The 14,354-nt window shown below is 49.9% G+C and overlaps 1 protein-coding gene across 1 annotated transcript in view; it reads left to right on the top strand.

Annotated features, from left to right (window-relative positions):
• LOC119976374 (coiled-coil domain-containing protein 105-like) overlaps positions 1 to 14,354 on the top strand; it is a 61,030-nt gene that overhangs the window by 40,935 nt on the left and 5,741 nt on the right. Inside the window, exons 5-7 of the mRNA XM_038816874.1 lie at positions 2,353 to 2,519; positions 6,765 to 6,860; positions 10,962 to 11,075. Of these exons, the coding sequence (XP_038672802.1) occupies positions 2,353 to 2,519; positions 6,765 to 6,860; positions 10,962 to 11,075 (377 nt within the window). The remainder of the gene's footprint in view (positions 1 to 2,352; positions 2,520 to 6,764; positions 6,861 to 10,961; positions 11,076 to 14,354) is intronic.

Genomic DNA, 14,354 nt, shown 5'->3' with positions numbered 1-14,354 from the left:
GGGTCCCCCGGTGTCACACCCCCTGACCTGGGGAAACATCCTCATTACATCTGCCAGGTACTTTGTAATTACAGGCAGCCATTGTACACAATGTATTTGGCTTCTAAAAGCCGTGTCTTGGCGAAACATCGTGAAGTTGGAACCAATTTTCCCATAAGAACATTGTTGTAAATGGGGGATTGGTTCCTGTAGCAAGGCCCGATCCCCTATTTTCATCAAGATAACCCAGAATTTTGTACTGAATCAATTATGTACTTTGTGTTGCCCTATTATGTATTTTATTTTATTTTATTTCCATGTACTAAATGATCTGTTTGAGCTGCTCGCAGAAAAATACATTTCACGGTACTTCGGTGAGGTACCATCAATTGAACGCGAGACGAGTTGCTGAACAAAAGTATGGCTTTAATCTACTAGATGTTAGCCCTGCGGTCGATTACAGTAGAAGGACGACCGCCGGGAGTACTGGGTATTTATACCCCGCCCTGGAGGCGGGGTTAACTCAGCCTCTCGACCAATCGGGGATCTGTCTCATGACTGGTCTCAACCAACCGGTCGAGAGGCACATGACCGACCAGGGCCAATGGTAAGCCGGTGTTCTGCACCAATGGCAGGCAGCTATGCTAATCATACCACCACATTCGGTACATGTGACAATAAACATATCCAATCCAATATGATTTGTCAAATTCCCTGGATCTGATGGTTTGCGCCCGAGGGTCTTAAAAGATTTTGAGGTGGTTTGACGAGGTAGATGCTGCGAGATGTTTCCCGTCATGGGGGAATCTACAAGTGGGGCATAGTTTCAGAGTAGGGATCCTTAGGGTAGCATGGTGGCGCAGTGGGTTAGCCCTGCTCCCTCACGGCACCGAGGTCCCACGTTCGATCCTGGCTCTGGGTCACTGTCCGTGTGGAGTTTGAACATTCTCCCCGTGTCTGCGTGGGTTTCGCCCCCACAGCCCAAAAATCTGCAGGGTAGGTGGATTGGCCATGCTAAATTGGCCCTTAATTGGAAAAAAATAATTGGGTACTCAAAATTTTTTTTAAAAAGAGTAGGGATCCTCCAATTTCAGACCAGAATGAGGAGAAATTCATTTTCACTGATTCTTCGCAGCACCAGGGTTCCAGCTTCAATTCCTGGCTTGGGCTGCTGTCTGTGCGGAGTCTGCACGTTCCCCCTGCATCTGCGTGGGTTTCCTCCGGGTGCTCCGGTTTCCTCCCCACAAATCCCGAAAGATGTGCTGTTAGTAAATTGGACAGTCTGAATTCTCCCTCTGTGTACCCAAACAGGCGCCGGAATTGGCAACTAGAGCATTTTCACAGTAACTTCATTGCAGTGTTAATGTAAGCCTACTTGTGACAAGAAAGATTATTATTATATAGCAACATTAATGTATCGATGTTGTAAAAAGCAATCATATTGACATTAAAAAAGCACAAAGTAAAAAGACATCTAGAAATATAGTACTGTACTGTGCACTGAGTCAGGGAAATGGGCGACACACAACATCGATGCACTCGTATGAACATGTTTCCTGGCGTGGTGTTGGAGACAGCATTGTAAAGTCAAAAACGATGTAGGGAAATCAAAACACGGTGCCAATTTATAAACGTAAGCGTTGTCCGTTGAAACTAGAACGTCGTTGTTATAACCTGCCTGCTTACCATTGGCTAGGGACTAATAACAATCCCACAATCCTGTGGGAGTATTAACTTCCCCAATGAGGGGGGCGGAGAAATCATTAGCAGACTCCCTGCATAAATAGAGCTGGCCAGTTTGGAACCAGCAGAGAGAGAGGAGTGAGCAGCAAGGGAAGTTGCTGCTGTTGTATATATATATGTTATTGTAAATAAATGTTATTTCTTTGTATCCTGAAAACTTGTGCTGGATTTTTTGTGGCCCTCACAAAAGTCGTAAAATCGAGGGCTAAGCACTGGGTGCAATAACTCATCACCTCCTGTGTACCCACTGCCCATACATTGGCCCATTTACTGGAGTCAGCTGTCGGTTCAAACCTCACTCCAGAGACTTGAGCACAAAGTCTAGGCCGATGCTGCAATGAGGCATTGACGGGAGTACTGTACTGTCCAGAGCAGTGGGAAGGAACCAGATAATCTGGCCCCAATGGGATCTTTGTGAGTAGATTGATATTATTCCTATGGCCGCTGATTTGGTTGTGGTGGCGTGCTCAATAGTAAGTGATTAAAAGGACATCTCTGCAAATTCTGTCACTTGAATTTGCGTTGAGGATGAAGGTCAGTGAACAGCCCAACTCTCATTGCCTGTGAGTCTGGACACTGTTGGCGCTCCCCAAGACGCCGGAGTAATGATCAAATTTTATCTTGTTTTAGCCTGCGACAATGCGATGAATAAAGCGAAAAGCATCGTCACGGAGTCCAGGCTTCTGCGGGAGAAGAGCGACAAGTTCATCGAAGAATCGATTGTCGTCATTAAAGGTGCACAGAAATCGGTAAACGACGGGCTCACTCAGAAAATGGCGGAGAACGTGGCCATGACGGTATGAATCAGTTTACCAGAGCATATCTATTTTTTTTCTTGTAACTTGTGTGTGCTTTTCGTCCTCCCTTCCTTTTCATTCCTGTTTATTTATACAGCACCTGCTGTGGCATCAGTATGTCCCGAGAGTTTCAGTGAAGTACTTTTTGATGGGTATAGTCAGTGCTCTAGTCAATGTTCTCTACAAACCGTGCTTCTTACAAAGGAAAATAAGGGCCAGCACAGTGGCACAGTGGGTTAGCCCTGCTGCCTCACAGCGCCGAGGTCCCAGGTTCGATCCCGGCTCTGGGTCACTGTCTGTGTGGAGTTTGCACATGCTCCCCGTGTCTGCGTGGGTTTCGCCCCCACAACCCAAAACTGTGCAGGGTAGGTGGATTGGCCACGCTAAATTGCCCCTTAATTGGAAAAATGAATTGGGTACTCTAAATTTATTTTAAAAAAAAAGAAAATAAGGGCACTGATGCACTATCAATGACCACAGAAACGAGGTTGTAGTCCGAACTGAAGGCTTTAATAGACAAGATGTTTCCCCCAGCAGCTCAGGTACAGAAAGGAAGCTATGGAGGTTACAAGGGCTCTTATACCCCGCCTTACTGGGCGGAGCTACCTTACAATTCTAACCAATGGATGACTAGTGTTACATACCATTGGGCCAATGAGCAGCGAGCCTTCTCCACCAATGGTGTCTCGGCTTTGCTAGGTACCGTAGTACCTCTAGTCATACTACCACAGGCAGTGGGGGTGGGTGGTGGGGGAGAGGGGGTGTTATTTTGGTGGTGACCATAAGAGTGGGGGTGGAGGATAGTTGAGGGGTGGGGGGGCTGCGCATGCTTAAATAAATCATCCGCCTACTGCAAGAAAGAAGTTTGAGGGGTCGTTGGTTATGATGGGGAAACGCAGTTGCCAATATGTGCACAGCAAGCTCCCATAAACGGCAATGAGACAATGACCTAGCTGGCAGATAAGAACTGAGTACAGGGAGAGCTGTGAATTGGAATGTCTCACCCAATCAATCAAATTGAATCTCCAGTGAAATTAATTTGGTGGGATAGATAAGAGAATGCTCATTGATGATATTTTGGGTGCGATTCGTCGGCCTCGTTACGCTCTCGCTCGAGCGAAGTGAGGCTGGTGAATAGCTGGAGAGGCCAAAAACGGGAGCCGCGCCAGACATCAAACAGTTTGCAATGCAACTGGCCCTGCCCCGTAGGCAAAATCGGAATCTCGCCAGAGCTTGGTGATAAATTATCACCACTTAAGCCCAATTTCCGTACAATTAACGGGAGCCACCCCATATCCAACGGCCTCCCATCATTCATCGGCCCCCCCAAGCAAGTGCTCACAGTGGCGCCAATTAGTTCTTTTGAAAAATGTGAACCTGGTGGAAGGGCTTCTGTGGGGAGCCAAGGAGCCATTGTTGCTCACAGGCAAAGAGCCCGGGGTGCTGGGATTGCCACCCCAGTGCTCATCAGGGTGTGGGGGAACCCTTGGCTAGGGGTGGGGGACCCTCCGCAGTGGTGGGCTGCCATAGGAGGGTTGGGGGGGGGGGGGCAACCACTATGCCAACCCCTGGATCATGTTTACCTGTTCTGGGGGCAACCCCTTGTCCTTGCCCCTCTGCTCCAATGATCACCCATAACGCCCACGGACTGCCGAGGCCTCTGGCTGTGCGGCTGAAGGCTATAGCTAATAGGGAATTGGCAATCGTGGTTAAGTGGGCACTTCACTCAACCCAAATGGATTCCCATGAGTGAACGGGCCATGTAGCATGTGGGAGTCATTGCCTAGCATCCCACTCACACCTACATGTCTGCCGACACTGTACCTGACCATTGTGGGAGGCAACACCACACACGCAACAGCCAACATCCGATCACCCAGGGGATGGGCACAGCTCAGGGGACATGTGCATCACCAGATGTCACAGGGAGGGGAAAATGCCTGGAGAGATGGGTCAAGGGTTTGGAGGTCGGCCCACATTGCGGAAGGAAGTGACAGATGTATCATACTGGTTGTACACAAAGGTGTTTTTAAAAAAATAAATTTAGAGTGCCCAATTCATTAAAACAAAATTTCTTTTTAAAATTTCGAGCGCCCAATTATTTTTTTTCCAATTAAGGGGCAATATAGTGTGGCCAATCCATTTAACCTGCAAATCTTTGTGTTGTGGGGGTGAAACCTATGCAGACATGGGGAGAATGTGAAAACTCTACATGGACAGTGACCCAGAGCCGGGATTCGAACCCAGGTCCTCAGTGCCGCAGTTCCAGTGCTAACCACTATGCCACATGCCACCCCCACCCCCAATTTCTTTTTTCAATTAAGGGCAATTTAGCGTGGCCAACCCATTTACCCTGCACATCTTTGGGTTGGGGGGCGAAACCCAGGCAACCAACCTGGGACCTCGTCGCCGCGAGGCAGCAACGTGAACAACTGCGCCCTGCACAAGAGGGTTTAATGTGTACTATAAGTCCCAATGGTGCCGCCCCACCCCCCTAACTCCTACCCTCCCTACCTACCCCTCCCCGTTCCCCCGATGCCCTCAGTGATCCTCAATGTGCTTGGCCCTCCTAGCTCTATCACTACGTCTAGATGTCTCCCCAGGCAGCATATCTGAGGTGGAGGCAGCCAGCTGCTTACCTTATCCTGTGGCCTTCAATACCCCTGGCAGGTGTCCCCTGGGGGCTCTGGGGCCGGAGGGCCCCAGCTCACTTGTCATTGGTACATGCACAGCCGTGCTGCGCTGTCCCGTGTGCTGACTGTGCGAGTGGCCTCATCAGGGCGGTGGAACTCGGGGGAATTGCTGGCCACTGTCGCCACTCCAAGGGACAGGTCTGGGTTGGCACTCGGTGTCCCCTCCTTCTGCTCGGTGCCCTTAGGGCCCTGGGGTCCACCTTGGGGTGGTTCGAGCCTCAGCTGCCCCTGCATCATCCGGCTCTGCCAGCCCTAGCGGTTCCCCATGATCCGCACCATCGTGTTGATGCCCTCGAATATGCTCCTCAGTGACTGGGACATGTTCTGCAGCGTCGCAGCAATGTCCACCTGTGACTGGGGAAAGCTCCTCAGCGCCTCAGCCATTCCCATCTGAGAACGAAACATGTCCCGCAGAACCTCATCAAGGTCAGTCTGGGACTTGGTGACATCCCCCAGCGAGGTTAACATACTGCCGGGACCCTCAGCCATGGGCGTCACCAACTGTACGACACCTTGGACACCTTCATTAATGGTGCCAACGCCGTGCACCAGGCTCTCCACTGCGGTCGCCACCCTAGCAGTGTTGGCCTCGGTACCACACATTGCCGGCGACATCTCCTGCCCCCATAGCCTCTGGGACTCCTCCAATCGTCTATGGACCTGCTGGAGTGTGACTGACATCTCTCTCTGAACGTCCCGGCTGCCCCCTATCGTCTCCATCAGCTCCGGGTAACTCTGTTCCAGAGGCTGAGCATCAGGCTGGGACCCAGCTGGGTCCTGGGATCCAGCAGACCTCTGACTGTTGTCTCGTCTGGGGGTTCCTACCTCACCTGATGTACGTTATCATCAGTATGATGCTGACCAGATTGTGCCACCGAAGCCCGTCCACTAACATGTCCCACCGAGGTGTGTGTATATCGGCTCTGGTGGAGAGACAGCTGTGCCGCGACTATTACAGTGGCAGCCTCGGAGCTCTCCTCTGAGGTGTTCTCCTGGGAGGCAGGAGAGTGGATTTGTGATGGTTGAGGGGTAAACAAGATCTTCCTTGCAGCCCATTGAAATAGCGCCATAGGATCTTTGAGGTTCACCTCAGAGGGCAGATTGAACTGAAGCCTGATGTTTCACTCACAAGAGGGTATGGCCAACAATATAGGACTCCTTCTGTACGGCACTGGCAGTGCTAGACCCCTATTATGTACTCAGAGGGTACAGGAATGGGGACTTGTGTCCACAGCCTTCTTACTCAGGTGAGAGAGAAGAACGTCAATTGGTCTCTGATGGTGGGTGATGTGGCAGAGAGGTTGACACCCTGTGATGTAGTCTATGCACCTACCAGTCTAAAACAGCGTATCCTTAACCTATCAGAACCAGCGCCACGTCTTCTAGTAAACACGAGCTGAGAGCAAAACTAAGATGACAATTATTTCTCGGATGGCACGCACTGGCTATATCTTGTTCATTTTTTTCAGAAAAAATTTTATTCAAGGCATTTTCACAGAACACAGCACAACATCAGAAATCTTGTTCATTGTTGCATCATTCTCCCTTTCAGCAACACATGGAGGTGAGCGCTGGGGAGACGAGAGCCGCCATTAATCGAACACAGCGCTGGTACGATGAGATGGAATTGGCAAGCGGTGTGATTCTGGTAGGTAGGAGACGGTGCCAGCCCTTGGGAATCCTGCAGAGGTTGGTGAGTTCAGGGGGTGGGTAAAATCTGACCCCGGAAAGTCACCATGGCCAGGACATCCGCTCAAGGAATCTTGGGCCTGGGTGTCGCAGGTCAGTGACCACATCCCTCCCCCGCCCTCCCAGATGATGTGTGCCCCCTGATCAAATTGCTGTCCTCTTAATATAGAGGCATACTTTTCAATGTAAATTCGTCCCTCCGCAACTCCCACACCCAGGGTTTGTGACCCAATTTAATCGAAGACGTCAGCTATTGATCAGAGACTAAGCAACCAGACTTCTACTCATTAATTCCGTCTTTGGCCTTAAGGAGTTGCTGTTACTGTCCTTGAACACCTGATCAAAAATGGCCTCTTTGAGTGAGTGTTATCTTGTCCCTACCTCTCTCTGATCTTCACAATGAAAATCCTTTCCAAGATCAAATTTGCCCTGAGAGGGTCGGTACAGGGATTCGCCAGGCGGTGGCAACCTTTCCTTGACTTTTTAGATCAGAGATAGACGTTCGGGGTCGTGGCAGCAGCAACCCGGGGGGGGGGGAGGAGGAGGGGGGGGGGAGGGGGGGAGGGGAGGGGGGAGGGGGGGAGGGGAGGGGGGGGGGAGGGGAGGGGGGGGAGGGGAGGGGGGGGGGAGGGGAGGGGGGGGAGGGGGGGGAGGGGAGGGGGGGGGCAGCAAGGGTCGTGGGGGGACATGCACGACTGTAACGCGGGCAAGTCTGCTCGCTGCTCATGTCTGAAACTGTAGGCTGCCTTGTTTGTTAAGGTTGCCTGGGGGGGGGGGAGGACTGGTGCGCGCGAGAGGGCGGGCGAGGGAGGGACATTTGCCTAGAGGGATTGTGTTGTAAATAATTTAAAATTAGTAGGGGTAAATGTCTGTATGGAAAAACTCTTTCAATAAAAATTATTTAAAAAAAAAAAAAAGAAAATCCTTTCCAGTAGGATGTACTGGATTTTAACGATTGTTTAAAATGTGTTTGTGGGTCACAAGCATCGCTGGCTTGCCCAGCATTTGTTGTCCATCCCTCATTGTCCTTGGGAAGGTGGTGGCGAGCCCCTTCTTGAGTCCCGGCAATCCGACTGTCTGTGTGGAGTCTGGATGTTCTCCCCGTGTCTGCGTGGGTTTCCTCCAGTTTCCTCCCACAGTCCAAAGATGTGCAGATTAGATGGATTGGCCATGATAAATTGCCCCTTCGTGTCCAGGAATGTGCGGGTTAGGTGGGGTCACAGGGATAGGGTGGGGTGAGTGGGCCTGGGTAGGGTGCCTTTCTGAAGGTAGCTGCAGGCTTGATGGGCTGAATGGCCTCCTTCTGGACTTTGGGATTCTATGGGCAATTCAGATCCCAAAGGGGAACCTGGCTGGATAGATCCTAACTCTTATTTTTCATCTAGAGACATGGGCGAACAGAGTCACAGGGCTGCCAATTAACTTTTAATAAAAGAATAAAACATTTATTCCACAAAAAAAGATGAACTATAGCACACTACTCCTTTATCCCAGCTATACCTTTACAGATATACGCAGATTTGTAAGGATAACACAAGTTATCAAAACTCAGTAAGTTTACAGTCCCTGTAAACCCATAGGCAAAATGCGATGAGGCACACCACACTATGAGACCATTGAGTAGAGTCCCAACCTATTTAACCTTTGCTCAGAAGACACGCAAAACAACTTCTGTGGATTTATCATCAAATTCCCCCAGACTTGGGGCAGCATGGTGGTGCAGTGGATAGCACTGCTGCCTCATGGCACCAGGTTCGATCCCAGCTCTGGGTCACTGTCCGTGTGGAGTTTGCACATTCTCCCCGTGTTTGCATGGGTTTCGCCCCCACAACCCAAAAGATGTGCAGGGTAGGTAGATTGGCCACACTAAATTGCCCCTTAATTGGAAAAAATGAATTGGGCATTCTAAATTTTTTTTTAAAATCCCCCCAGACTTTTGTCACGCTGTGAACCAACTGGTCTCACTGGAACTCTGAGTTTCACACGACCCCACTCTCAAAGAACACACTTTGTAATCTTCTCCCACACAAGGCGTTCACTCTTATGCCTTCACCAAGGATCCACATCCAGGATTTTAACCTCTCCCTCCAGTATTCCTCTGCAACGGGAACACCTTGTGCATTCAAGGTTCCACGCAATCTCTCAGGGACCCAGCCACATCAACAGACCACAGGCTGTGTTATCGTGTCACCCACCTTAGGATCACCTCGGCTTCGCGCTAGCTGACTTTAAATCTGCTTCGTGCAGCTTTCTCTTTAATTCAGAGCCCTTGCTCTGCTCTTTTGTTTTAACCTCACTGAAGAGAACATGATACCTTTAACAGCCCTCCTAGAATCCATCTTCCTCTGTCCCATTCCCTCATTTCTGGAACTTTCTGCAACCGGTAACCAGTGGAGTTCCAAAGGGATCAGTGCTGGGTATGCATCTGTTTCCGCTATATATTGGTGACTTGGACGAAGGAAGCGAATGCACTGTTGCCAAATTTGCAGACGACACAATAATAGCTAGAAATGAAAGTTGCGAGAGGGATACAGACAGATATTGAGAGGTTAAGTAAATGGGCAAAAAGCCGGCAAATGTAGAAATATGTGGGAAAATGTGAAGTTGTTCATTTTGGAAGGGAGAACAAAAGAACAGAGTATTATTTAAATGGAGAAAGACTGCAGAAATCTGCAACACAAAGGGACTCGGGGGGGGGGGGGGGGGAGTGGGCAGGGAGGTACTTGTGCACGAAACACAGAAAGCGAGCACACGGGTGCAGCCGGGAATCAGGAAGGCTAATGGAATGTTGGCCCTGATTTCAAGGGGGTTGGAGTATAAGAGTCGGGAAGTCTTGCTGCAGCTGTACAAGGTACTGGTGAGACAACATCTGGAGCACTGTGAGCAGTTTTTGTTCCCTTATTTAAGGAAAGATATTATTTCATTGGAGGTGGTTCAGAGAAGGTTCTGGGATGATCCCGGGCATGGAGGGATTCTCTTATGAGCAAAGGTTAAACAGGCTGAGTCTCTACTCATTGGAATTTAGAGGTGATCTCATTGAAATATACAGGATTCTTAAGAGGTTTGACAGGATAAATAGTGACAAAATGTTTCCCCTCAGCGGAGAGGCTAGGACCAGAGGACATAGTCTCAGAATAAAGGGGTGCCAATTTAAGACTGAGATGAAGAGGAATGTCTTCTCTCAGAGGGCTGTAAGCCTTTGGAACTCCTTGTCACAGAGAGCTGTGGGGTTGATTCCTTGTGTATATTTAAGGCTGAGATACATGTTGATCAGTAAGGGAAACAAGTGTTCTGGGGAAAGGGCAGAAACGTGGACATGAGGAATGTCGGATCAGCCATGAATGACGGTACAGGTTCGATGTGCCAAATGGCTTAGTCCTGTTCCTATTTCTTATGGTCTTAGTTTCTGGGACTTGCTTTCTGCCCCTTTGTATTGTCTTGCTAATTTCTGGGCAATGCTTCTTGCCTCTGGGGTACTTGGTTGCAAACTGAAAATTGGAGTGTTTCTGCTTTTCAATGAGTCTCTGGTTGCTCAGCAACAGCTTGATATTTTTGAACTCTGCAATTGCATTTACGTCATAAAACCTCCATTATAATGCAGGCAAAGTTTAAAGTGAAACTAAACCAGAGACTCTTAGTTTACCTTAGCACCTTAGTTTAACATGAGGCTAAACTGAATTTTTAACCCTTTCTTAACACACAAATACAGAAACACGAATTAGGCTTAAACGCCTACCTTATTCTTAACGCATATAGTACAAATATAAATTTAGTAAATAATCTTAATTTCCTAACACAAGGTACACTCACAGTCCGGTTAGGAAGGAAGTTCCAGGACTTTGACCCTGGAACAAGGAATGGCGATATGATTCCAAATCAGGATGGTGTGTGACTTTAGAGGTGGTGCTGTTCCCATACACTCACAACAAAGTGGTGTCCCTTCTGTAGTCATGGGTTAGGATTAAACATCAGCAACAGGAACCCAGCTGACTTCATGTCTCCTCAATTCCTTCAGGTCGCTTGGAATTAATGCTAGGTTTTTCCTCCCATTGTTCTCTAGGGCCCAGAGAGCAGCAAGCACCTCACCACACGTGAACGTCTAGACAGACCCCTGGTGAAGGTTTACCAGCGTCACCCAGCGACCCAACTTCCTGAGGCAGCGACTCTTGTCAAGGTGGGTTTGCAGTGCAGTGGGAAACCGGAACTCTCTTCCCTGATTAGAAAAATCTGTCAGGGGCAGCACGGTGGCGCAGTGGGTTAGCCCTGCTGCCTCACGGCGCCGAGCTCCCAGGTTTGATCCCCGCTCTGGGTCATTGTCCGTGTGGAGTTTGCACATTCTCCCCGTGTTTGGCGTGGGTTTCACCCCCACAACTCAAAGATGTGTAGGCTACGCTAAATTGCCCCCTAGTTGGAAAAATGAATTGGGTACTCTAAATTTATATATTTTTAAAAAAAAGAAAAATCTGTCAGGGTCAGTGAGGGTCAACCGAGACCAGCCAAATCCTGAGAATGTTGCATTTTTGTTCAGCAAAGCTATTGTGGGAACTAGGGCAGAAAGTGGGGGATAGTTACAGGATGCACCGTGATCGAATTGAACAGTGAACCAGTCACACGGGGCTCATGTAAGTGGAGATCGCACATCAGGTGGCTCCTGCTGAGTCTTTGTTTTTTGGGTGTTTATGCCCTGTCTCAAGGATACTTTTCAGATCAGCTGGTGTGGGAAGCCATAAGGAGTTGGGGGGAATGACAAAGTCCCAGAAAAACGGTCTTGGAAAGAAGGGGCGAGCGAAAGTCTGTCGGCGAGTGTTGCTGTGAGCCGTGCAGGAGGAAAGATGGCGGGGGCTAGTTTGCCGGGTGCGACGGCTCCCATCAGAGTTGAAACTCTGACTGAGGTGGTGTCAGTGGAGTTTGAAAGGCTGATCGCTAAACATTTGGAGATGCTTCGGAGAGAGATGACGGTTTCGCTTAAGGAGTAGGTGGAGGAGGCGATTGCCCCGATAAAGGTTGTATTGACGAAGATGCGGCCGTGGGAGCAAGGAGAGAAGATGAAGGGGATGGAGGATGCACTGTTGCAACATAGCGACCAGTTCACCTTTTTAAAAACAAAAATGTATTTTATTACAAACATGTATCAAAACAGGTTACAGCGAATAAACACCCCGGGAAACAAACTTCCCAACAATCAACCATACAGTCTGTACAGATTTTCCCCCTTTGTCACCCCCTCTCCCCCGTGACGAACAGCTCCTCAAACACGGTAACTCCCGCCCCTTTAATTCCACTCTGTGCCGAGCCCATCCCAAATGGTCCTTTTCTCTGCCCATGTCATCTCTCAACCCCTGCCACGTCGCAACATGTCCCCCCTCCCCTTGCCCGTCGCTTTGCCAACCCGGCTCCAATGTCCTGATAAATTCGGACGCTATTCCCCTTCCAGTCGCAGGTACGCTTCTCCCTGGCCCACCGCAGAATCTTTTCTTTCTCTTCAAATTTGTGGAGCCTCACGATCACCGCCCGCGGCGGCTTCCCAGTTCTAGGCTTTTGCCTGAGAGACCTATACGCTCAGTCCACTTCAGGCGCCTTACCTAGCTCCCCTTCTGCCACCAGCCCCGCCAGCATCTTCGAGACATACCTCGTGGCACTCACACCTTCCACTCCTTCAGGCAGGCCCACTATTCGCAGGTTCTGCCTTCTCGAGGCATTCTCCTGCTCCTCCACCTTTGCCCTCAGCATTTTACAAAGGTCTCTTAGGAGCCCCACCGCCTCCAGTCACCACACTATAGCTGTGGTCCGAGATCACTCCTTCAATCTCCCGAATCTCTGACCCCTGCACCTCCAAATACTTCTCCACCCGTTCCAGAGAACTCTTCAGGGATGCCACCACGTCTTCAATGGCCATTGCGCGATCTTCCCGAATTTGTTCCCTTTGCTGCTGTAATTCAGCTTCAATAAAGGCCATCAAGTCAAGTTGAAGCCTTCCAGCTTGCATCAGCCCTCCCTGTTTAAAGTGGCTTTTGCTGTTGCTGCAGAACAAGCTTGTTCCAACTTTCCAGCCAAATCTCTCACTGTTTTCTGCCGGGTCTGGTAACCACATACCACTCCCGGGGGAAAGTACTCCAACCTTCACCTACGTCTTTTCATCAAAATTCCACCCTGTATTGGTTAAAAAGAGTTCTTTTCTGTGACTTTGAGCAGGAGCTGCCCTGCATGTGACCACTCACTCCGTGGCCCACACTGGGAGTCCTCCATGGCGCACACCAGAAGTTGATCAGTTCACCTTGATGGGAGAGGGTGGCAGAGGTCAATAAAGGGCTCAGAGCCAAGGAGGAGGGGCCGGGAGAATGAGACAACATTTGAGGATCATTGGTCTGCCCGAGGGGGTGGAGGGCCCAAAGCCCTCCCCAAGTCCTTAACCCTTTTGTTTAATCATAAATTAAGTTGCTTGAATAAAGTGTTTTTGCGAAGATATTTGCTGAATTGATGGGGGAGGGGTAAGAGTCCTCCCTCTATGAGCTGCACAGGGTGCATCGGTCGCTAGGTCTCACGAATTTAATGTCTTATTACTGGGCGGCGAATGCAGAGAAGGTTCAGGGATGGAATAGGGAGGGGGGGGCTTTGTGGCTAAGGATGAAAGTGGACTCATGGTAGGGTGTCGGGGTTGCGGGCGCTGGCAATGGCACCGCTCCTGATGGCCCAAGGGAAGTATACAGTGAGTCCGGTCATGGTGGCCATACTGAAGATTTGGAGGCAGTTTCAGCAGCATTTTAGGTTGGGAGCGGGGTCGATGGGGATTCCAATCAGGGGAAATGACGGATTTCAGCCGGTGAGGGTGGATGCGGGAAGGGAGGAGAAGGGGATCAGGAAGATGAAGGATGTTTCTGGAAGGGCAGTTTGCAAAGCTTGGAGGAGCTGTGGTGATAACCACTGGAGATATGCGTACTTGCAGTAGACCATCAACCGGTACACGTAGCTCGACGCGTACCCCCTCCCTTGCATTTCTGATATGGTCAATCAGATTGCACAGTACCGGGTCTTCTCTACTATTGACCTAAAATCCGCCTACCACCAGCTCCCCATCCGTAAATCGGACCGTCCCTACACTGCCTTCGAGGCAGACGGTCGTCTGTAGCACGGTAGCATTGTGGATAGCACAATCACTTCACAGCTCCAGGGTCCCAGGTTCGATTCCAGCTTGGGTCACTGTCTGTGCGGAGTCTGCACATCCTCCCTGTGTGTGCGTGGGTTTCCTCCGGGTGCTCCAGTTTCCTCCCACAGTCACAAAGATGTGCAGGTTAGGTGGATTGGCCATGATAAATTGCCCTTAGTGTCCAAAATTGCCCTTAGTGTTGGGTGGGGTTACTGGGTTATGGGGATAGGGTAGAGGTGTTGACCTTGGGTAGGGTGCTCTTTCCAAGAGCCGGTGCAGACTCGATGGACCGAATGGCCTCCTTCTGAA

The sequence above is a fragment of the Scyliorhinus canicula genome, chromosome 13, assembly GCF_902713615.1.
Source record: "Scyliorhinus canicula chromosome 13, sScyCan1.1, whole genome shotgun sequence".
Classification (NCBI taxonomy): Eukaryota; Metazoa; Chordata; class Chondrichthyes; order Carcharhiniformes; family Scyliorhinidae; genus Scyliorhinus; species Scyliorhinus canicula.
Note: the sequence above shows the minus strand (reverse complement) of the source record. Positions and strands in the feature narration are given on the sequence as shown.